Source organism: Cyprinodon tularosa, unplaced genomic scaffold (genome assembly GCF_016077235.1).
Source record: "Cyprinodon tularosa strain WSP-4 unplaced genomic scaffold, ASM1607723v1 ctg998, whole genome shotgun sequence".
NCBI classification, from domain to species: domain Eukaryota; kingdom Metazoa; phylum Chordata; class Actinopteri; order Cyprinodontiformes; family Cyprinodontidae; genus Cyprinodon; species Cyprinodon tularosa.
The window spans coordinates 142,439-168,039 of NW_024039782.1; the positions used below are offsets into that span (position 1 = coordinate 142,439).

Below are 25,601 nucleotides of genomic sequence, written 5' to 3' on the forward strand. Positions count from 1 at the left end.
AGAAATACTCTGTGATTCTGATAAAACTTGCTCGATAGCCACGCTAACGCTAGTTTCATCGGCTGAAGCCGCCATGTTCTTTAGACTGAACTGTCGCGCTTCTCGTTGCGTCACACCTCAACCCGCCTCAAAGCCAACGCTGATTGGACGTTCGTTTGGTGAACGGCTCCAAATTTTCTTCAACGGAGAGTTTCAAGACTGATCTGTGAGTGAAACCTTGAAAGCTCGCGAGATCAGGATGGTCTCACGAGGCTAGTTTAATCACAGTTCAACTCAACTTTTGGTCGTGTTTCGCCCTGTAGGTGACAATAATGGCATTAAAGTGGATTTAAGTTGATTAATCATGCCTTCTATGACCGAAAATAAAGTTTAAAGATGCTTTTAAGTCAAAATGTGGCTTTGTTAAACTGATATCCCTGAATTTAAAATAAAATTATGTTGTTTCCTGATACCCCAGATCTGGTAAGTTTATTCCTAAGACCTGAGAACTGATGAAGTATTTCCTGAGATCGGAGGATGTCCTGTGATGCACCTGATATGAATAACCAAGAACCAAAAATAACATTTTGAATTCAATTTAAATACATTGAAGCCACTGCAAATTAATAAAAGCTAAAACTGTGCTAATGTGGTCATTTAGCAGCTGATAGAAAGAGGAGTTTTGAGTAAAAACGGATCTGGTTTGGCCTCTGCTCGAAGGAACAAGACCAGGAGGTCGGCTCCACCTGAGGAAGATCTGATGAGACCATTCTACTGTCTGGACTTTTAAACAAACACATCCAGAGAAAAGTCAGGAGGTTTCCTCCTCTCCTCTGTCGGTTTATGATTTGTCATAAATGAGCAAAAAAGACCTGGAAGTACCTCAGTTACAGCTGGGATTAGAGCCGGTTGAACTCTTAAATGTTCCAGAAAAAAAGATTTGGTTTGTTCTTTTTATCTGTACCGTGAAGCAACACTGGATCCTCTTTCATGAAAGGAACAGAAATTATTTTATCATCTTTGAGTTTGACGTACATTCAGCCTTAATCAAGGTTCATGGAAATTACTAAAAATGTAAGTCATGTTTGTTAGTTTGAACAGTTCAGGGATTTACTTCTTAAAAAAGGTTAAAGCTTTGGACTGTTTTTCTGACCTTTTTTTTGAAAATACGTCCAAAATATCTAAAGACAGATATTGAAAAGATTTTACTCTAAAATGAACATTAGATAGAGTTAAAAACACTTATTTTCAGGTTTGCATGTCGAAGCCTCTTTCACGTGGTTATCTTAAGTGCAGATAGCAGCACCGCAGCAACGGGTCACAAGGGCAGTTATCAAGTTTATAACCCACATGTAATCACATAGAGGTTTCCTTATAAATGTGCAGTTGAAAAAATGTGGAGGTGTTAAGTGGACAGAACTGACGTTATTATCTTTCATATATTACCATAAGTTACGGAAATAAATTACGTAAGGGGTGGCATTTCTGTCATTTGTAAATTCACTTTGATTCTAAACCAAAAACGCTTTTTTAGTCCAAAAGTGAGTTAAAATTTTATAGTAAGTCATCTGCTTTTTTTCTATAACTATAGGAATGAAAGATCTTCTGTAAATAAAGTCAAAAAAGGTAAAAAAAAAAAATTATTCAGCCTGGTTCTGCTGGAGGTTTCTTCCGGTTAAAGGGGAGTTTTTCCTCTCCACTGTCGCTACAAGCATGCTTAGTGTGAGGGATTGATCTGGAGAACTGTAAAGTGCCTTGAGATGACATGTGTTGTGGATTGGCGCTATAGAAATAAACTGAATTGAATTGAAAATTTGTATCAACTCACAGATTTACATTTAATCAGGTTTTCATCTGTGACAATACAATTTAAGAAACAGTACACGTACAAATCACTGATTTAGTAGTTGGAATCACTCATTTCTGAGCATAAACCAAAAAAAATGTATGAGTACAAATCACTAGTTTACTTGTAGGAATCACATATTTACAAGTAAAAATCATAAATTAATCAGCAAAAGTCACAAGTTTGCCAGATGGGATATTATTTGAGGGTAAAGATAACACATTTAAGAGAACAAATTAAATATTTACTTAATTTTAGGAGTGAAAAATAACATAAATTTGAGATTCATACTTGAAATGTTGTGATTTGTGTTTGTTTTGCTGCTTCTTAACTTGTATTAATATCTGATGTCATAACATGTATCTGTGAATTAGTAAGCTAACAAATTCCTACATTTATTTACATTTTTTACTTTCATTTATAAATGTAGACATCTATGGGTATGTCTTTATTTAAACGTCCACCATGTTTCCTGGGCAACAGCCATCTTTTGTGAAGTTTTCCTGACATGTCTGTAGACTTGAAGCTGCTTCTTGCTCTCCTTTAATCTGACATACAATCCACTCTCTGCATTTTCTACTATAGGTGGCGCTGTTACGGATGTCATGGAGTGAGCTCTTCGTCCTTAACGCCGCCCAGTGCTCAATGCCGCTCCATGTGGCGCCTCTGCTGGCAGCAGCCGGCCTGCACGCCTCGCCCATGTCCGCCGAGCGCGTCGTGGCGTTCATGGACCACATCCGCGTCTTCCAGGAGCAGGTGGAGAAGCTGAAAGCCCTGCAGGTCGACACGGCTGAATATTCCTGCCTCAAATCCATCGTGCTCTTCACTTCAGGTGATTATTGAAGAGGTTCCCACCTCAAAGTTTGGTTTTACACTTCTTCATCAACAACAAGAGTTCATCCTCTCCAAAGACATTAGATAATCTTGAGTTAAACTAAACACTGGCCGTTTCTCAATACTGGTACTAGTATTGTTCCAATTCACAAGAAGACAGAGAACGGACAAAGTCCCCGGATATTGTTCTAGCCCCTCCCTCTTTACCCAGCATGCATCAGAGCAGACTTGTCCAGTCTTGAGCTCTCCCAGCAAGTAAAAGTTCTCTTTTCTGTTGCCGTTATTCAATAAACGTACGTTTTAAGATCACTTAAGGTGAGAACATTATACTTTAAATGTCACTATATGGCCCATTTACTGACTTAGTTTGTCATAAAAAAAAAGTTCCAATGTTGAGAGGACCGTGGCAACCAGCAGATCTCCGAGGCTAACGTTAGCCCGTCTATAGCAGCCCTCTCTCTGCATAGCCGTGTGAAGTTACGCTGGCTCTGATGGCGAGTTTTTTGTTTTAACTGGCAAAATCTTCATTTTATTTGTGTTTATCTGACTGTGTTAATTATTATTCCCCCACTAAATAAAAAAAGTAAGAATTATTATCTAGGGACTATTAATAACAGGAGGTGAAATGCAGCTACAGACGAGCCGAGCGTGTGGTGACGTCACAAGTACGCTTCTGTTCCGATTGACGCACATTCATGTTAAGTTCTCCCGTTATCCCAAAGTCCATACTTTGCTGTGTTCTTCTCAAGAAAATACTTGGCGAGAACATGAGTCGATTTAGCCTCGTGAGACCATCCTGATCTGGCGGGCTTTCAAGATTTCACTCGCTAATCAGTCTGGAGACTCTCCGTTAAAGAACATTTGGAGCCGTTCACCAAACAAACGTCCAATCAGCGTTGGCTTTGAGGCGGGTTGAGGTGTAACGCAACGAGAAGCGCGACAGTTCAGTCTAAAGAACATGGCGGCTTCAGCCGATGAAACTAGCGTTAGCGTGGCTATCGAGCAAGTTTTATCGGAATCACAGAGTATTTCTTCACTGAAAGAAGAGCAAAACACTGCTCTGGAGGCTTTTCTCAGAGGAAAAGATGTTTTTACTCTTCTCCCGACTGGTTTCGGCAAGAGTAGCCTGGCTTGTGGTTGTGTTTTCGTCGTCGTTCTGTTAGTACGTCATATGCTTCGTTGATCTGATTGGTTTATTTGGCCCGTCTATCACCAACATAGGCTAATCAGCTAACCAGTATTTTCGCCCCTTCCCAAAATTACTGCAACGGAAGGTTTCCAGATGGATATGCGGAACAAATCCATCTGGCTGAGTCAGGTTAGAGTCGATACTCTCATTCTTGTGAATTGAGAAACGGCCATTGTTTACTCTGGTCCATAGCTATAAAGATGATAGATGCTATGTTTCTCTTCTCTGCCAATAAGTAGCGCCCTCACGCTTGCCTGCTCTCATTCTGTATGGATTACCGGCCAATGCCAGGTTCAATAATGCTAGTAGTTAGCATTAGCAAATATTTATTTACCTGTCGAAAAGGAAAGCAGCAACGTTCGTGCGCTTTCTGAGCCCCTTTGCTTTCGTAAGTTGGGACAAGCACTGAGATGCCTGACCAATGTTCCTCCTCTATTGCTTATTTTTATGCTTTTTTTGCCTTCAATCTAAGAAATCTAACAGAGAAGAAGGTATTACTTATCTGCATAACAGGCCACTAGGACTTGGAACACACTTCCTCCATCTTACGTGACTTCAACTGACTATTTCTATCCTGCAGAATTCTTATGTGTTGAATAATTGTTTAATATCTTATGGACGTATGCTTCTATTTGGCACCACACTGGACACTCTGTGGATAAATTAAGGTGAAAAAGTTGTAGCTATGACATCTAACTTTTAAACCAATATAATGTGATCTATTTTTCATATAAATAGTGTTTCATATGTTATTTAGCATATAAAGAGTGTCTGTAAAACTCTATAATTTGAGCTAAGGGGAGCATCTAGATGGTGAATAAAAGTGGCTCGAGAATGGAGCCATGAGGATCCCCATGCAGGAGTTTTTCTTTGCTCAGATTTAGAAATGTCAGATTACAAAATTTCTGTAACCCTTATTCTATACCCATCAAACTTTATGAAAAATATATATTTACCATTTTGCTTTTCATTTAAATTAAACACTCTAATAAATACTACTACTCTGTCCCACTTTAGACATATTGGAGATGGCTTGAGATAGAAAAAAAGTTGTAGCTATAACCTTTAACTTGGGAAATAGTGTCATGTATTATGGACCCTTTAAATTTAGTTAAAAAAAACAAACAAAACAAATTAGAGAATGTTTCGTCTTTTTAAGTAAAACTAATACTTTATACATTCTGCAGATTTATTATTTCTGAAAAATTAAAGGTACACTATGCAACCGGTGTTGATTTTCCAGCGAGGCTCCCCCCAGAGGGCGAAAGTAAAAGTGCACTGTCGTAAATATGCTCAGCTGTTCTCCTGGTTTCTCCGTCAAGCCAGTCAAGCCAGGCGCGGTTGTTTTGAGCTTAGCAGCGAATGACTAATGCTGCGTTCACACTGGACGTAGCTGGCGCGACAGAAGCAGCGAGTTTACATGCAAAGTCAATGGTTGACGCGCGTCAAGGCGCAGCAAAAGGTCCCGCGGCGCGTTTTGAGCAGCAGGCGCAGCACGTCTGAGCAGCTGAAGCAGCGCGTCGGGTGCGTTTAACGCAGGGAGAGAGACACAGCGCTGATGATCACTCCTCTTAAACAGTTTATTGACGCCTAAATTAACTTAAAATGCAGAAATCTGCCGGCAGAATATGCAGTTTGGATTATTTAGATGAAAAACACCTACCAGCTGCCGCGGTGAACCGCTGCTGATGAAGGGATCCATACTGTCGGCGCATCCCTGGTATGTGAGGATCTGAGCGGCTCCGACAGAAAAAATATTGAAGGCAGGATAATAATCTGAATGAACTGACTGCACTGATTACGTTTTCAGGTGTATTTCCTCACTTAAACACATATTAAAACTACTTTATTCCCACTGATCACAGCAAATATAGCTGCAAGGCAGAGAAAGGTTAGTGAAGCTCTGCCCAATGCGCCTCAGACACACTTTTGCACCGCGCAGCCAGAGCAGCAAAGCTGCTTCAGCCGCGCGTCAGAACTAACTGGTACAAGCAGCAAAAATGAAGCAGCAGACGCGATTTTGCTGCTTTTGCTGCGTGAACGTAGCATAACTGCACAAAGATTGCCACTGTGCTAGCAACGAGAATGCTTTTAACTGGGGGCGTCTAGCAGTTCTCGCCGTAAAGCAAGACTGACTCTCACGAGACTTCTGAGCCTGTGGGTGCGGGTCGGTGCTCCTGCAGTTGCAAGTGCGGTATTTCCCCCACAGACCACCAGGGCGGCCGAGAAAACCTTTGTTCAACCTGAAATGACTCATTTAATCATCCATAACGTTATGGAACACATTAATTAACTGAAAAATGTTGCATAGTGTGCCTTTAATTGTTTCAGTAGGTCAAAGCTATAACCTTTAAAAAACGGTGCTGCTTGCTTTTCCAATTTTGGAAAACATCTTTCAGAGAATTCAACAGTTCACTCTAAATAAGACATATTTAGCCAATCAAAATCCTTTACTATGTGCTGATTTTTAGACTTTCCAGTCTGTTTAAGGAAAATATATTTGTGTGGGTGGGGCACCAAAACTGGCTCCAGCCCAGGGTCCCACTTCCTACTAGATCTGGCCCTGCTGGCAAGCTTTTTAAAATTTGACCCAGTCTAGGTGAAATATTTACATTTTAAAACACCGGAATCCTGGTTTAATTAATCCACTTATCTAAGATAGATTTTATTATGGCATTGATTCATTTTTCATTTAGAGTTTAGCTATTTTTTAAATTAGATCAGCAACAAGATCTCTATTAAAAGACTAATTGCATGTAATGTGTGACGAGAAGGGGTTTCAACGCTTGGCACATGAAGTTTATCCAGGTTTTAGTAACATCATTTGAAATGCAGTAAATCATTGTAAATATTTGGATGTTCTGCTGAAAGGTAAAAGTTCACAACCATGACATTTGGTTGTGATTAGCCGTCCAGATGGTGTCTGCTCAAAATGCAAAGAAAAAAAATATTTAGGGGTCCTAAATAAAATGCCATGCTACATCTGTACTGTTTTGTATCCTTTTTATAATTACGCAAAGATTGATTCTAATGTAACGTCCCTGACATTTCCCAACAAAAATGTCTAATTTACTCTGAGTTTAACGATTACGTTTGATCAATGGAGCAAACATCCTGATCACAAAACATTTCCCCGGGGCCAAAAGAAGGTGATCCATGCTTTAATTTAATCCTGTGCAGATGGCCGACCTCACGCCATGTACCGTGCTTCTTTCATGGTTGTGAACATATGGCTCGGATTTGTACGTGGCTCACAGACTCTGAGAGTTATAGGTTGATTTCGATGTCAACAAAAACACAGCCCTTTAAGTTTAACATGGCTCAAACAGTAAAGAAGGAGTTAGCGGTTGGCTAATTGGGCTAAATGGAATTCTGTGGCACAATTTTCACTCAGTTGATTGTTTTTTGTTTTTTTTTTTGGTCTTAAATCAGAAACATGTTACCCGACTTTAAACAGCAGCATCAGTTCTCAAACTCATTCTTAATAGCAGAACGATTCATTAAACCGACAAGGCTTTGTCTTCGTTCAATTTATTTATATAAATTGCTGAATGTTTTCACTTTTACTCTGAGTTTTAGTAAAATTTAATGCAACAGATCGACATAAACATTGCTGTGGGAAAGCAGGAACAAATTAGCGACTTTTAAAGTTAATGCCCCTCCGGAAGTTGCTTGCCAACCAACACAAAACAGAAGAAGAAGAACAACTATAAACAACAATGGAAATCTTGTTAACGCAAAATTTTAAATAATGGCTTCAAAAGAGCCTGGTGAAGGGCTCTTTTGAAGGGATGACGCCGAGACTGAGGCCGTTACTGCAATTTAGGCATAACTTCCTAAATGTGACGGGCGCCGCCATTTTGATTAGCTTGATTCCCTCTTTCTTTGTCTTCTTCTTCTCGTGTTTTATGGCCGTTCGCAAACAACTTTTGGTGCATTACTGCCACCAACTGCTTGATTTCCTCCTTCAATACTGGAAGTAATACCGCAGATAGTCACTAGGAGGTGAAGAGTCGAGGAACCGAGATAGCGTGATGTGTAAACGGTCTTCAGAACCGAGCTCAGCCTGGTTAACTGATCCGAGCTCGGACCGGTCTCGGCATGGATCAGTTTTTCAAGGGTAGTGTAAATGGGGTATCTGTTTTTTTCTGTTATCTTTTGCAGGCCAGTTAGTTCTACGTCAGCCTGAACACCTAAATTCGGCCAATTGTATATCAACGGTCATCTGTCAACCAAATGTTTTCGGTTATAGCATCTTGATTCATATGTTGCAGCTAATATACGTAAAGGCTGAAATAAGAAACAAGAATAATTTCTTTTCCCATTGAGTTCCGTCCCAGTGTTCACGGGGATGGACGTCTGTGTCTTCGGCAGGCGTAGAGCTAACAAAACTGGCAGCGTTGCGAGGCAAGGGCTCAAACATGTACGGCTGGAAGCCTTCTACACCAAACCAAGCTTCTGCCGCCCTGGCGTCCTCTTCCACAACATCTTCGTCCCCGCTTTCCTCCTCTAAATAAAAAATGGATGACGGAGGAGACTCATCCACGACCTCCGACACTAAACTCTCCTCCTCTTGCATGTTTCCGCTGTCCATAGCGTTCCTTGACAGCGTCGTTTCTAAGTCTCCAGTTTAGTGCTACTTGGTCCCAATGTAATTTCTCATTGGAACCTGCTAGCACTAAGTTGCTAACTGGTTAGCATGATGCTTCAGACAAACCGGCCACAATAAAACTTGCTTGTGAACCTTCCACCACAACAATCCCGCCCTCTTGATAAACGACCAATCACATTCACTTTATTCACTAGTGTAAAGTCGGGCACCACTCAGTAGAATTGGGAAATGCAACGGCTAGAACAGCCGCTTCACTACGACTTTAAATAAAATCTACTGGAACTAACACCTGTGTGTGATTTAATCTCAGTATAAAGACAGCTTTTTTGTGTCGGAGAAAACAGTCAGCACTCATTCTTCATAAAAGTGAAGCCTGCTATAAATTTTACAGTTAGTGGATGTTAGCTGGTGATCTGCTAACTTGGTTAGCATTAGCCTAGCCAGTGGAACATTCTTTAAATCCTTCATTCTTAGTTGCATAACTATGATATTCATACATTGAAATTCGGAGGGAAAAATTATGCAAGTTAAAGCTTTCAGAGAGCCGGTCCTTGTTTAGTCATGTCAATTAAAACTATTTCAATAAGTTTAACATCCTTTTGTCGGTATATAGCAGTTCCATCTGGAGGTATCTTCCTCTGTTTTACTGATATGCCATTTAAATTGATCTTTATGAATTAATACAATTAAAAATCACAATTAAAGCTAACGTTTATTAAATTTATGCTTGTTTGGTGCCAGTAAAGAGCTGAAAATATAATGAAGGTACTTTCCAAAATAAAACGTCAAACATAACATAATGTACAGCAGGATAATAACAGGAGTTTAAAAAAATGTTAACTGGGATTGACTGTTTTGGTTTAATAGTGTTTTCTCTGAAAGTAAGTTGCTGACTAACGTATGGAAGCCCGTTTCCGCCACTCTGTAAAAAAAAAAAAAAAAAACTATCTCATTATAATGAGATAGTATCTCAATATAATGAGATACTATCTCATTATAATGAGATAGTAACTCAATATAATGAGATAGTATCTCATTATATTGAGATACTATCTCATTATAATGAGATAGTAACTCAATATAATGAGATAGTAACTCAATATAATGAGATAGTAACTCAATATAATGAGATAGTATCTCAATATAATGAGATAGTATCTCATTATAATGAGATACTATCTCATTATAATGAGATAGTATCTCATTATATTGAGTTACTATCTCATTATATTGAGTTACTACCTCATTATAATGAGATAGTATCTCAATATAATGAGATAGTTTTTTTTTTTTTTTTTTACCAATTTTTTAAGTTAAAATTGAGTATTTTTGGTCAATAGCTCCCAGGTCATGTGACCTATTGATGCAAAATCAGTGTGAAATTGTTCTACTAGTCTCTGTAGATGGGGCACACTCATTTGTTTTTCATTTTAACTCTTTTTTTATTTTTTTAGCAATTTTTTAAGTTAAAATTTAGTATTTTTGGTCAATAGCTCCCAGATCATGTGACCTATTGACGCAAAATCACTTGGAAATTGTTCTACTAGTCTCTGTAGATGGGGCACACTCATTTGATTTTCATTTTAACTCTTTTTTTTATTTTTTACCAATTTTTTTAGTTAAAATTTAGTATTTTTGGTCAATAGCTCCCAGGTCATGTGACCTATTGACCCAAAATCAGTGTGAAATTGTTCTACTAGTCTCTGTAGATGGGGCACACTCATTTGTTTTTCATTTTAACTCTTTTTTTATTTTTTTTTTACCAACTTTTTAAGTTAAAATTGAGTATTTTTGGTCAATAGCTCCCAGGTCATGTGACCTATTGACCCAAAATCAGTGTGAAATTGTTCTACTAGTCTCTGTAGATGGGGCACACTCATTTGTTTTGCATTTTAACTCTTTTTTATTTTTTACCACATATGGACACCCTTATGCTTGAACATGGTGTTCGTTATGGACAATCCATGACGAGCACAGAAGTCCAACAACAGAACACCACTCGAGTTCAGATCGGGGCGACCATTCCTCCCAACCATGCCCCTCCAGGTCTCACTGTCATTGCTCACGTGAGCGTTGAAGTCTCCCAGCAGAACAAGGGAGTCCCCAGGAGAGGCACCCTCCAGTTCTCCCTCTAAGGACTCCAAGAAGGGTGGGTAATCTGAACTGTTGTTCGGCCCGTTAGCACAGACAACAGTCAGAACCCGTCCCCCCACCCTTAGGCGGAGCCCTCTCGTTCACCGGGATGAACCCCAACGTACAGGCGCCGAGATGGGGGGCAACAAGTATGCCCACTCCTGCCCAGCGCCTCTCACTGTGGGCAACTCCAGAGTGGAAGTATGTCCAGCCCCTCTATAGGAGACTGGTTCCAGAACCAGAACCATACGTCGAGGTGAGACAGACTATTTCTAGCCGGAACCTCTCAGCCTCACACACTAGCTCCGGTCCCTTCCCACCAGCGAGGTGACATTCCACATCCCAAGAGCCAGCTTCTGCAGCCGAAGATCGGACCACCAGGGTCCCCTCCCCCGGCCAACACACATTGCATACGACCCTTATGGCCCCTCTCACGGGTGGTGGGCCCATGTAAGGGAGGACCCAACAATTCACACTGATTTTGGGTCAATAGGTCACATGACCTGGGAGCTATTGACCAAAAATACTCAATTTTAACTTAAAAAATTGGTAAAAAATAAAAAAAAAGAGTTAAAATGAAAGACAAATGAGTGTGCCCCATCTACAGAGACTAGTAGAACAATTTCACACTGATTTTGGGTCAATAGGTCACATGACCTGGGAGCTATTGACCAAAAATACTCAATTTTAACTTCAAAAATTGGTAAAAAATAAAAAAAAAGAGTTAAAATGAAAGACAAATGAGTGTGCCCCATCTACAGAGACTAGTAGAAAAATTTTACACTGATTTTGGGTCAATAGGTCACATGACCTGGGAGCTATTGAAGAAAAATACTCAATTTTAACTTAAAAAATTGCTAAAAAATAAAAAAAGAGTTAAAATGAAAAACAAATAAGTGTGCCCCATCTACAGAGACTAGTGGAACCATTTCACACTGATTTTGGGTCAATAGGTCACATGACCTGGGAGCTATTGACGAAAAATACTCAATTTTAACTAAAAAAATTGGTAAAAAAATAAAAAAAGAGTTAAAATGCAAAACAAATGAGTGTGCCCCATCACAAGAGACTAGTAGAACAATTTCACACTGATTTTGCATCAATAGGTCACATGACCTGGGAGCTATTGACCAAAAATACTCAATTTTAACTTAAAAATTGGTAAAAAATAAAAAAAAAATTATCTCAATATAATGAGATAGTAACTCTATATAATGAGATAGTATCTCATTATAATGAGATAGTAACTCAATATAATGAGATAGTATCTCATTATAATGAGATAGTTTTTTTTTTTTTTTTACAGAGTGGCGGAAACGGGCTTCCATACTAACGGCTTTTAATGTCACAAAAGAATAAAACAAAACATCAAACCTTATAGGAAGAGATTACAGTTTGAAAACAGACTGCAGTGTTTAAACGGTGGACTAAAAGACAGCCTTAATCCTCAACCTTTCGACCTCCATGGAGGCTGACCAAGAGGTAACCCTGAATGCTGCAGCGCGCATCGTCTTATTGGCTCCATGTGTAAATGCAGCTGGTACAGTCATGGTCTCTGCCCTCGTCGAATTGGGCTGTAATTTGATCATGATGTTAAACAGTAAAACCGTTTCCATGGAGCTCTCAGTGTTTTTGGTTTTTTTGTCCCTGTGTTTTACTTTCTGTCCAAACAGGATCCTGATTTAAATAAATGTTAAAATTTTAATCAAATTGGATAGAAAATAATGTCAGATTCCTGTTTTTACTGTAAAAATATGACACATTTAGAACCATTGATTTCCCAGATTACACGCCTCTCTTTGCTGAATCTTATCCTGACTTCCCCACTGAGCTGCTGACGAAACACAACAGCTTCAGATCTTGACGAAGCCCTTGAGACGCCTGTTGTTTTGATGGTGCTTGTACACAAACCCTGTTGAGGTTTATCCCTACAGTCACAGGGATCCAGTGCCGGCCAAAACGCTGTCACATCTGGGATTCTTCACCCGGGGGATCATGCTTTGTGACCCACAGTGAAGGAGTCAACACTCAGACATTTCTCCTTGCTGATTTTAATTGCAACCCCCACCCCATCTTTCCTCTCTTACACGGCTTGTCCGATCCGCTCCTGATGTGCGTGGCGGCGCCTCCCCTGAACCTTTTTGTGTAGTGGGTGGCTATAGATACACCTCTTCCATATCTTCTGCGCTTTCATTAGTTCTCCCTCCTTTATGATCCCATCTATTATTGAAAGCAGAGCCCCCCCACCCCCTGCCCCCAATGCTTCTCAAACTCCAAGCCGAGTCCAAGCCCCAAGACCCCTGCCCCCACCGCAGGACTTGAATTATGCATGGCGTGTTTCAGTCAGAAGGAGGATTCGCCGTGACCTACATAACCCCTATAGCCTTGAGCATCTCATGCGACTTTCCTGCATTGGCAGATGCAGGCGCACACACGTTTGTATAAAGAAAGAAAAAGCTGTCAGAACACATCGGATCCATTAAAAGATTTGCAAAATGTGACCCCCCCCACACACACCACCGTTTACGATCACCTACTAATAAACTTGACGTCTTGTACAGCCGTATGAGCTGATCCAGACGCCATTTATCCTCATTTTTTCCCCATTGAAACGTCTCCCTCCGCTCCTCCCAGTGGAGCCATGGCCCATCAACACACATCAGAGAGAGCGGGCAGTTTTATTCCTGCCACCCTGATCCCTCACTCCCCCCCTCTTCCTCCCAATGCGCTGTGTGCCCAAGGATGAAACAAAGGAACATGGTGGTGCTTTGCGTGGAAGGGTGCCCACAGAGCTGTCGCTTCGGCATTCGGAGCTCAATCCCAGCGTGGTCAAAAGGCTTGTCCACTGCCACCGTTTCAGCACTTGTCTTCTCTAGTCCAAAGTGGCCCTGGACTCCGCCTAAGTTGATGAACGTTTTATTTAACTGCTGTACTCATTACGTTTTGTTAAAGAACTCTTGTGTGGCGTCTATTTGCTCAGCTCCAGACGGAAAAAAGGAAGTAAGTAGGTAGTGCGCAGACACAGTGGCTGAATGTGACATTTCATTGGCTGCTACATCTGTCCATCAACTCTGCTTGGTTAAGCTGAGTGAAGTTACATGACATTTTCAATTGATTTTCTTAATATAAACATGAAAAACTGATAATGAAACAAAAAAAATCAACTACAAAAATAAATGAAAATGTGAACAAAATAATAATTTTGATGTAGAAATAATTTAACTTAAATCAAATCTATTAGTTAAACCAGTTTTTTTACGCCTGGGTTACATACTCATTATAGTATCTGTACTTTTAATTCCTTACATTTTTAAAACGAACGTTACTCGTTACTCTTGGCTTCGGTTTAATGTTTATAAGTATTTATTTCAGGTCATGTGCTCCATCTAATAGTGAAAACTAGTGTGATTGGATGAGTCATATAACGCAAACACTCATTGGTTAGCTAAAGGAAATCATCAGAAGCAAGCAGGTGTTCTTCAAACTGCTAACGTGAATTGTCTATGCCATGCTACAATGTGGGACTCAGAAAAAGATGCTGAAATGTCTGAAAGGTCGGACACAGGCGAGAGCGTATCGGGAGACGGAGACCAACAGGACCTCCCTCATCCTTGGCCCTATCTCAGAGAATATTTGACCACTCATTCACGCATGATATAGATGCACTTTTGCCATCTTCTGGCCGTTTTTGGTATTGGTTTTACAAAGGTCAAATTTATTCTTCAATCCTTCAATCAATCTCTGATCTTTGGAAATACACACACGCAAATATATATACATATATGTTTGGATGTCAAGGGGTTAAGTAGCCTCGTGAGACCATCCTGATCTCGCGAGCTTTCAAGGTTTCACTCGCTTTCAAGGTTTCAAGGTTTCAGTCTGGAGACTCTCCGTTGAAGAAAATTTGGAGCCGTTCACCAAACGAACTTCCAATCAGCGTTGGCTTTGAGGCGGGTTGAGGTGTGACGCAACGAGAAGCGCGACAGTTCAGTCTAAAGAACATGGCGGCTTCAGTCGATGAAACTAGCGTTAGCGTGGCTATCGAGCAAGTTTTATCGGAATTACAGAGTATTTCTTCACTGAAAGAAGAGCAAAACACTGCTCTGGAGGCTTTTCTCAGAGGAAAAGATGTTTTTGCTCTTCTCCCGACTGGTTTCGGCAAGAGTAGCCTGGCTTGTGGTTGTGTTTTCGTCGTCGCTCTGTTAGTACGTCATATGCTTCGTTGATCTGATTGGTTTATTTGGCCCGTCTATCACCAACATAGGCCAATCAGCTAACCAGTATTTTCGCCCCTTCCCAAAATTACTTAAACGGAAGGTTTCCAGATGGATATGCGGAGCAAATCCATCTGGCGGAGTCAGGTTAGGGGTGTATCACCCATTGAAGGCCTACAGGTACAAGATGCAGACCTTTAGATCTGCAAAAAATCTCTTTGGACTCCGTGCACTTCAGTACAACGCTTCCAAATTGTGCTAAAACCGACTATTTGATGTGGCTAACCTAGCTGTAGTTCTCAGTTTTTGTCTTCAAAGTGGTCACTGGTAATTAGGTAAAAGTTATTATTAGTTATTCCTTTTAGTGGTTTTTTGTTTCAACAAAACTGTCAATTTATTTTAACTGAATTTAAAGAAATGCTACTGTGTGAACATTGAGTTTAACCTTCGTATGACTATTTATCCCTCATAGTCTTTCTCTAATTCCCAAATGTTGCTTCATTCCTCTAGATGCGATGGGTTTATCAGATGTCGCCCACGTCGAAAGCATCCAAGAGAAGTCCCAGTGTGCACTGGAGGAATACGTGCGGAACCAGTACCCGAGCCAGCCCAACCGATTCGGACGCCTCCTCCTCCGCCTGCCCTCTCTGCGTATTGTCTCCTCGCCGGTCATCGAGCAGCTGTTTTTCGTGCGCCTGGTGGGCAAGACGCCTATTGAGACATTGCTGCGAGATATGCTGCTTTCAGGCTCCAGCTACAACTGGCCCTACATGCCCACAGTGCAGCGCGAGCGGCCACTCTCCCTTCACTACAACGAGAACGGACCCTGAGGCTGAGTAACGGGAAGAAGCTCTCAACCTTCCCTCCATCGTCTGAAGTCCACTTTTCAGCTTTCCAAGAGGAGGCATCTTTCTCACCATTCCACTCTTTAAGACTCTTGACAGCTACCATCCCGGTTACACGAGCCAACCAATCATTCTTCACTATTGATACTGTAGTTCAACAGCCTCTTGAAGTCCCTTCACTGAAAGGTGGGGTCTTGTTTTGACAGCTGGACAAGTTGATGCACAGTTCACCAGCAGGTCTGTTGGACTCAATTCAGGTGTCGGTCTCCAAACTGTGCAAACGTTTGCCTCATTCTTGGTGCAATGGCTGCCCCTACAGAACATGGCTGAATCTGAGCAGGGATTTGGCCATTCGAACTCTACAGCCAAGAGCACGAGGTCTGAGAATATATTTACTGAATTTTGAAAAAGCAAACCAGAAGCCATTAAGAGAAGACAAATGCCAAAATGTCTTGAACTTTTGCTGATGACGTTATATTGTGTTTTATTTTAGCACTGTTTATATGGAGAGAAAACTCATGATTGTGTCCATATATGTAGTATATCATCGATTCATTGGCATCTAAGGCATCTTTGGGTTCACTGAATTAAAAAAGCTCAGGTTTCTTGTGGGGATGGGGGGGGTGGGGGGTGGACATGGACTAACAGACATGTCAGTGTCTGGTGCTGGTTATGCTGCTCCTTTGTTGTTTTCATAGTTTACAGTCTTGGTCATTTTGCACCAATATTGTGACAGAGAAGAAATTATTCCCTCTGCCATCGGCCTCTTCATTCATGCCTTTACATCTTTTGGTAAAAGCTTCCATATTTAGTGATTTAAAGTAAGTCTTCCACTCATTAGTTTTATGATACAACCCTGAACGTAGATAAATTGGTTCATGTTTTTTGTTTCTGGATGAGAACAACAGCCCACATTTCCACAAAAATTAAAATAACATAATTTGTCATTAAATTAAAGGCATTTTGAGGTATTAACAAGATTCTTTTTAATATTATGAAAGTGCTAACATATATTGTCATATTTTCTCTTTAACTAGTACCTGGTTGAAATTAGAAATGGTGACTTAAGCGTTTTATTTAAGATAAGAAACTATCGATGAAGTCGGATTCTTGTTTAAATCTTCAAGTTTCACTTAATTTACTGTTTTTAATCAATATAGATGCATTTTATCATCTATAGTTCAAGATCCTAAACTTAGATTATTTCAATGTGACATGAATAATTTTTACACTAAACATAGTTTGAAGTTTTTAACATCTTTATCTTGTTTGTGGAAAAAAAAAAAGAATATCATTGTTTTTGTTTTGTTTTTTAGCTTCAAGCTGCTTTTATTTTTATTTTTTTTTTATTGATGAGTGGTAAAATTACAAAAAAGTATCAGGGCTGTACTGAGATATAGATGTATTTTTTTAATTTACAAAAATGATGTATTTATGAGAATCAACTCATAATGTTAGCTATATACAATTAAAGTTGTAATATTACAAAACTAAAGTGACAAAATTAAACCTATGAGTTAAAATTGTAATATAATACCATAACATTTGGAATAAAGTTTCAAAATAACGAGAATGAACTAATAATATGATGATGAGATCAAAGTTGCAATGTCATCAAAATAAAATCCTAAATTACAAAAATAAAGTCACAAAAATAAATCTAGATGATTAAAATTATGATATTAGAGTAAAGTTGTAATATTACAAGCATACCAAAACAATAGGACAATACATTTGTAATGTAATAAGCATTAAGTCATAATAAAATATCAAGCCTACAAGGTTAAACTCATAAAGATATGATTATAAAATTGTAATCTAAGAATAAAGTCATATTATTAAATCTGCTAAAGCTTGAGAAAGTAGTAACTTTACCAAAATAGCTGTGACGATGCCAGAATACTGTAACTTTATGAGAAAAATGTATTTTAAAAATAATGTCATAATATTCTGAGATCAAAGATGTTGGCAACGCCCCGCCTAATTAAAATACGCCGTCTAAGCTTGGCTGATATCTCTATCGTAGCTTTTGTCTCTTAAAAAAACAACTTTTTTGCCTCATAGTATCACAAATTTTATATTTTTGCAACTTTATTCTCTTAATATTTTGACTTTATTCTGAGAATTAAAAAAAAGTCTTAGACCTAATACTTGTAGAATATATCTTTTAAACCTGCACTGAACATTTTTGGAAAACAGTTTTTTTAACTCCTGTCCAAAGCTGCAGTCAAATGTGGACATGTTCCTACTAGCTCTAAAAAAAAAAAACGGTTTAACTTTTTTGTTTTGAACCATTATTTGTTCAACAAATATGCATATAAACCTATTTAGACTTAAAAATGTTGGTTAAAATCTCATTACACCATGTTCCAGTGATCAAATTATTATTTATCTCAGTGTAAGGAGAAATATCTGAGTGATTCCTCATTATATGGCAGAGAGCATTAGATAATCCATCCATAGCTAAACCAGACGACCATAGGGTTTCTTTTGAACATGACAATGATGCACATTCACATCTCTGAGAAAACATCATCTACTGCACGGCTGCTGCTAGATTTATACCCCGCTGTTCTAACTTTACCCAAAATGAGCGGAAAACTAAGTCATTTTACACCACGCAGATTCTCTGTCGCCACTGATGAAGTAATATCAAGGATGCTGAATGCTTTTGATCAATATGAGCTTTTTGACCACTAATGAAAGCATCAAATCCTTAATTTATCCCAAAATAAGGAAAAATAATGAATCATATAGTGACAGCACCGGAAAAATTAACTTAATGAATCATCTATTGTTCTAATTTATAGATGTGCAAAATAAGTACATTAGAAGCAACACAACAACTTCAGACATTATTTTCTATTATTTAAATTTCAAATTTAATACACTTCTTTTTTACATATATTGTTAAATAGAAATTAGCATTTTATGTCAATTTCAATGAGCTTTAAATTTACATCAAAATGTTTCATTCTTGTAAAGTCTAATTTGTCAAGAGAAACAGGAAAATATCCCTTTAAAGTAGGGATGCACAATATTGGGATTTTGGCCGATATCCGATATGCCGATATTTTAAAACTCATGTAGCCGATAACCGATATCGATACTGATGTTAAAGCTGGACAAAAATAAGTAGTCATTGAAAATAGCAGTTTTGTTATCCATTTCTGACACTTTGATATCAGCATATGAAAATATATTTGAGTATATTATTTTTCAAAGTGATTTTTAAAAACGCGGTATTGATTTATTTTACTTTCAAAATCTTGTGAAATTTCATCGTTCTGTTACAAACTCTCGTGATATTTTGCAAATTGTTGTCAGATTTTGTTAGTAAAATAGATCGATACCGCGTCAATATATCAACATATAAAAATATGGCAACATTTGGTGAATTTTCGGGGGATTTCGTAGCATAACGATGACATATAGCAATATTTCATTAGTAAAAGAGATTGATATGGTGTTTTTAAATGGCAATATATCAGCATAGGAAGATATTGGGATATTTTAATGTATCAATATTTTTTCCCTCGTCTTTAAAAGTTTTTAAGTCTGTAAAAAAGAAGTTTTTGAGGAAGAAGAAGAAGTAGTATTTTTTTTTTTTTTTAGACTTTAGAAACTCAGAAGCTGATCAAATATTGGGTTAAATATCGGTAGGGTGGCAGATGTCCGATATTCAGTTTTAAGGCCGATACCGATAGGGGGCCGATTATATCCTGCATCCCTACTTTAAAGCCAGATCCAAGAATAAAACAAAACAGAAAATTACTTTTTTTTAGGTTTGAAGTCCTTATTTGGCCTTTTAACAAAATATGTAAAAAGAAAAAACAGAAATACATTTTTGATATTAATAATTTATTAATATGCGATAAGTCAAGATTATTTTTTGTGTAGTCTTCTGCCCTCTGTTATCAGGTATATCTGATTGTGTCAATAGGATTTTGAGTTTTTTTATCATTAAATTATGCAAAAGGTGTCAGATGCAAAACATTTCAGAAAGCGATGTATCAAATACGATACATTTGGCATTATAGAGTTAAGCAAATTCAGCTATACGAATAAGAAATGGCAGTAAGCATGTGATGAAGAGGACCTGGCAGCGGGAAGCAGCAAAGGAGCAAAGTACACTTAGCACTCACAATTATAACTAAAAGTAAACTACAAACCCAACAAATTTTACACTTATGTGCGACCGGTGCCAAAGCTGACATTACATATGGATCTGAATATTTTACACTGTTGAAAGATGAAGTTTCTTTATTGGTTTGTCTTTAATTTGACTGAAAAAGTTTGGAGGTGAAGCAAATTAAAAGAGAACGTTAATGAAAGCTTTGGCACTTGCTCTGCGATCTCATCAGACCTGACATGTATTCACACTTGTAAAATCTCAGCACTAGTGGAATATTTCTGCCCGTATCCCATTTGATAAAAATACATATTTACTTATAAATAAAACAAAAGGCTCAATAGAAGTCCCTTTATAATGCTGTCACAGGCGGCTGCCACACCACTGATCATTGTTGTTGTGTTTGTTTTTTCTTTCGTAAGGATTGTCAGTATTGGACCTTTTAGAATTTAGGTGGGAAGGGAGTGTCTGGGGGGGGGGGGGGGGGGGGGGGGGGGGGCAACTTACACGATTAGCTGTATTTGCCTTAGAATAAAGATTTGTCACTGAGCATTTATCTTATGACTGTGCCATAAACTCTCGTTACCTGTTATAACAGGTATTATGTTCTGTCAGGAGTGGAGAGAAGCTCACATGATGTTGAAACGGATCATGTTTATTCATAATACATGGAAATGTGGTTGATCTTTATGCAATAATTAGATACAATAAAACAAAAGCTCAAAATAGTAGTTTTTTTTTTTCCTGCTTTTAACTTTTACAGCACTTTTAGTTTTTAGACACCATGCAAGTTATTTTTTCCACTTCTGGGTGATATTGTTGTGTAGGGAGAACCCCCCTAAACTCATGTTATTTGAGCTTATCATGTGGAGTAATGTATCACTAACCTCTGAAAACCTCAGTCTATGTTGCAACACTATTCCTGTTGAACTTAGGACTGTGTTTTAATGTAGGAATTCTTTATTATTATTTTTTTTTTTTTGTCCTCTTGTTGGATAAAAAATTTTGTCACATTTCCAACACGACACTGTAGTATGGACGTCATGTATCACTATTGAAAAAGCCATCAGGGACCTGAGAAAGTTGTGTGTTGGTAAATAAATTCACAGAAAGTTTTTCAAAGTTTGTTTTTATCCCTTTTTTCTTTTGTTTGGAAATATTGATTATTCATTAATTAAAATAAAGTTTTGTTCACACTAATCATTCTGTACTCTATGGTTTTGTCAGTTTTGAGTCTGGGGAAGAAAGTGCACTTTATTTAATTTTTGGAGTTTTATTTATCACTTTATAAAGATCAACCTTACAGTATATTTTGCTCTGCTTTGTTTTACAGTTTTATAAGAGGAAAACCTTCTCCTAAGGAAACCTATTAATTATACATGTTGTTTCATCTATAAACTACGGTGGCCCTGAAGTGCAAACTCCAACAACAAATCTAAAAGCGCAACTACATTAAGAAAACATAATTACATTAACCTACCGGAAAAGGTAGGTACCAGTGGGAAACATGAGACATCGCTGATTGGACGACGGCGCCGTTTGACCCTTGAACTGGAAGTTGCGTCGACTGAACAGTCCGGCTTCTTTTAAGTGTGTCTTCAGTGTACGCAAACTAACTGAAATTTCGTGATTAGCCTTGAGCATATCCAGTATCACCTCGTACGTATGTCCTGATTCAAAATATTCCTGGATAACGGCAGCTATGTTTGGGGCGCCGACAATATCCATGTTTTCAAAAGCCGCAGCAGGCAGAATGACTGTTTCAAGGGTCAAACGGCGCCGTCGTCCAATCAGCGATGTCTCATGTTTCCCACTGGTACCTACCTTTTCCGGTAGGTTAATGTAATTGTGTTTTCCTTAATGTAGTTGTGCTTTGCTTTATGTAGTTTTGTTTTTCTTAATGTAGTTGCGCTTTGCTTTATGTAGTTGTGTTTTTCTTAATGTAGTTGCGCTTTTAGATTTGTAGTTGCAGTTTGCACTTCAGGGCCACCATAATAAACACATCTATTTAATTCAATTCTGTTTATTTCTATAGCACCAATTTGCAACACATGTCATCTCAAGGCACTTTACAATTTAATTAGATTGATTTAAAGTTTTCTAAGGAAAACCAGCTGATTGCATCGACTCATTGACTCTTCAGCAATCCCTCACACTAAGCATGCTTGTAGCGACAGTGGAGAGGAAAAACTCCCTTTTAACAGGAAGAAACCTCCAGCAGAACCAGGCTCAGTGTGAGCGGCCATCTGCTGAGGCCGACTGGGGTTCAAGGAGACAGAAGCAGACATAGAAAAAGAAGCATAGATACAAAAGCTGTTGATGGCAGCAGCACAGCTGATATTTCTCTCCAGGATGGAGTCACAGCCAAACAGGAACAAATATGATGAAGCTACTATGAGAAAAAGCAGAAAGAGCACAATGTTAAGAGATTGAACTAACAAATTCTGCAGAGTGGGAGAATAGAGATAGAATGAAGCAGAATGATGAAAAAGGGGTCCCTATGTCCTCCAGCAGTCTAAACCTATAATAATAATAATAATAATAGATTTTATTTGTAACGCACCTTACATTTCAAAGAAATCTCAAAGTGCTACAGAGACCAAAAGAAGAAGAAAAAAACAAAGACAAAAATAATAACAATAGTAATAATAAAAACAAAGAAAAAACTGTAGGGCTTACAGCAATACATCCTACACCGAGCGGCACCAAAAACCAACAATTGAAACCAACAATTAAAACTACAATTTAATCTCAAAGTGCTACAGAGATTAAAAGAAAAATAAATAAATAAATAAATAAATAAATAAAGATAAAAATAATAATAATAGTAATAATAAAAAAATAAAGAATCAATTGTAGGGCCCACAGCAACACATCTCGCACCAAGTGGTACCAAAACCACAATTGAAACCAACAATTAAAACCACAATTTAAAACAAAACTTACAGTTCTAAAAGGCCTGTTTAAAAAGGTGAGTCTTAAGACCTTTTTTAAAGGCCTCCACACCTTGTGGGGCTCTCAGGGACTCTGGAAGGGCATTCCAGAGCCGTGGAGCTACCACCTGAAAAGCCCTATCCCCCATAGTGGCAAGTTTGGTCTTAGGTTGATGCAGGCAGTAAAAGGAGGTGGAGGAACGAAGCCTTCGAGAAGTAGCGTGTGATGAGAGGAGTTCACTGAGATAGGCAGGAGCAACTCCATGGATGCATTGATAGGTAAGCAGACAGAGTTTATAATGTATTCTATGTTTGATCGGTAGCCAATGAAGTGAATTAAGAACAGAAGTGATATGGTCGTATTTGCGCCTCCTTATCAGGACCCGGGCAGCACAGTTCTGAATGTGCTGGAGCTTTTGCAGGTTTTTACCAGAGGTCCCAAAGAGGAGGGCATTACAGTAGTCCAACCTTGATGAGATAAAGGCATGGATCAACCTCTCAGCATCCGGTTGGGAGAGGGAGGGGCGGAGTCTGGCAATGTTTTTGAGATGGAGGAAGGAGACTTTAGAAAGATGACGGATGTGGGAGTTGAAAGTGAGGTTAGAGTCAATCCTAACTCCAAGGTTTGTGACGGTGGTGGAAAAGGGAATGTTAAGACCAAATATTGAAATACTACTGAGATTAGAGGACTGAGTTTGATGAGGGGTGCCAAGAAGGATGACATCCGTTTTATTACTGTTAAGTTGAAGAGAGTTGGCAGTCATCCATGCCTTTATCTCCTCTAAGCAAAGCTGAAGTGAAGACGGAAGAACTGTAGGAGAAGTGGAGTCCATTTTAATATACAGTTGTGTATCATCAGCATAGCAGTGAAAGGAGACCTTGTGTTTATTGATTGTGTGACCTAGGGGGAGCATATAGATGGAGAAGAGGGTTGGCCCAAGGACTGACCCTTGTGGAACTCCACAAGTCACAGTATGAGTTGAAGATTTAGACTGACCCAAGGAAACATATTCAGCTCTATTGGTGAGATATGAATGAAACCATTTAAGTGCTGTACCCGAAAGTCCAATTTCTGACTGTAGCCTGTTGAGAAGGATGGTGTGATTCACTGTGTCAAATGCAGCCGACAGATCAAGGAGGAGGAGAAGAGATGGTGAGCCCTGGTCCGCAGTCATGAGAAGGTCGTTCATTACGCGAACCAGAGCTGTCTCTGTACTATGAGCGGAACGGAAGCCAGACTGAAACTTTTCGTAGAAGTTATGAATGTGAAGATGTTGATGAAGTTGGGCTGCCACAACTTTTTCCAGAACTTTGGATATAAACGGTAAATTTGAAACAGGTCTGTAATGGGCAAGAATATTGGGGTCAAGTGAGGGTTTTTTCAGATAAGGGTGGATGACTGCAGTTTTAAGAGATGGGGGAACCTGACTGGCGCGCAAAGACTGATTAATTATGGTTGTGATTAATGGGCAAATGGCTGTAATATTAGACTTAAGTAATGCTGTGGGGAGAGGGTCTAGCACGCAGGTGGAAGTTTTCATGCTTTTTACGATCTTCTCCACGTCTGACTGGGTGACAACGGAGAAAGCTGAAAATGTGTTACTTTGCGTGGGGAGAGGTATATCAACTTGAGATTCAGCTGTTACAGGGAGAGCAGACTGGATTGATGCCACCTTATTAATGAAAAAGTCCATGAATCTATTGCAATGATCTACAGGTGCTGGTCATAAAATTAGAATATCATGAAAAAGTAGATTGATTTCAGTAATTCCATTTAAAAAGTGAAACTTGTATATTATATTCATACATTACATACAAACTCATATATTTCAGATGTTTATTTTGTTTAATTTTGATGATTACAAATGACAACAAATGAAAATCTCAAATTCATCATATCAGAAAATTTGAATATTGTGAAAAGGTTCAAAATTGATGGCCCCTGGTGCCACACTCTAATCAGCTAATTAACTCAAACCACCTGCAAAAGCCTTTAAATGGTCTTTCAGTCTAGTTCTATAGGCTACACAATCATGGGGAAGACTGCTGACTTGACAGTTGTCCAAAAGACGACCATCGACACCTTGCACAAGGAGGGCAAGACACAAAAGGTCATCGCTAAAGAGGCTGGCTGTTCACAGAGCTCAGTGTCCAAGCACATTAATAGAGAGGCGAAGGGAAGGAAAAGATGTGGTCGAAAAAAGTGTACAAGCAAGAGAGATAACCGCACCCTGGAGAGGATTGTGAAACAAAACCCATTCAAAAATGTGGGGGAGATTCACAAAGAGTGGACTGCAGCTGGAGTGAGTGCTTCAAGAACCACCACACACAGACGTATGAAAGACATGGGTTTCTGCTGTCGCATTCCTTGTGTCAAGCCACTCTTGAACCACAGACAGCGTCAGAAGCGTCTTGCCTGGGCTAAAGAGAAACAGGACTGGACTGCTGGTGAGTGGTCCAAAGTCATGTTCTCTGATGAAAGTAAATTTTGCATTTCCTTTGGAAATCAAGGTCCCAGAGTCTGGAGGAAAAGAAGAGAGGCACTTCATCCACGTTGCTTGAAGTCCAGTGTAAAGTTTCCACAGTCAGTGATGGTTTGGGGTGCCATGTCATCTGCTGGTGTTGGTCCATTGTGTTTTCTGAGGTCCAGGATCAACGCAGCCACATACCAGGAAGTTTTAGAGCACTTCATGCTTCCTGCAGCTGACCAACTTTTTGGAGATGCAGATTTCATTTTCCAACAGGACTTGGCACCTGCACACAGTGCCAAAGCTACCAGTACCTGGTTGAAGGACCATGGTATCCCTGTTCTTAATTGGCCAGCAAACTCTCCTGACCTTAACCCCATAGAAAATCTATGGGGTATTGTGAAGAAGAAGATGCA

At 39.0% G+C, this 25,601-nt stretch overlaps 1 protein-coding gene across 1 annotated transcript in view; it reads left to right on the forward strand.

The window, feature by feature from the left end:
- Positions 1 to 16,673, forward strand: part of nr2f5 (nuclear receptor subfamily 2, group F, member 5) — a 38,765-nt gene extending 22,092 nt beyond the window's left edge. Inside the window, exons 3-4 of the mRNA XM_038276116.1 lie at positions 2,411 to 2,657; positions 15,318 to 16,673. Coding sequence (XP_038132044.1) covers positions 2,411 to 2,657; positions 15,318 to 15,637 — 567 coding nt within the window. The 3' untranslated portion in view covers positions 15,638 to 16,673. The remainder of the gene's footprint in view (positions 1 to 2,410; positions 2,658 to 15,317) is intronic.
- Positions 16,674 to 25,601: the final 8,928 nt, after the last annotated feature.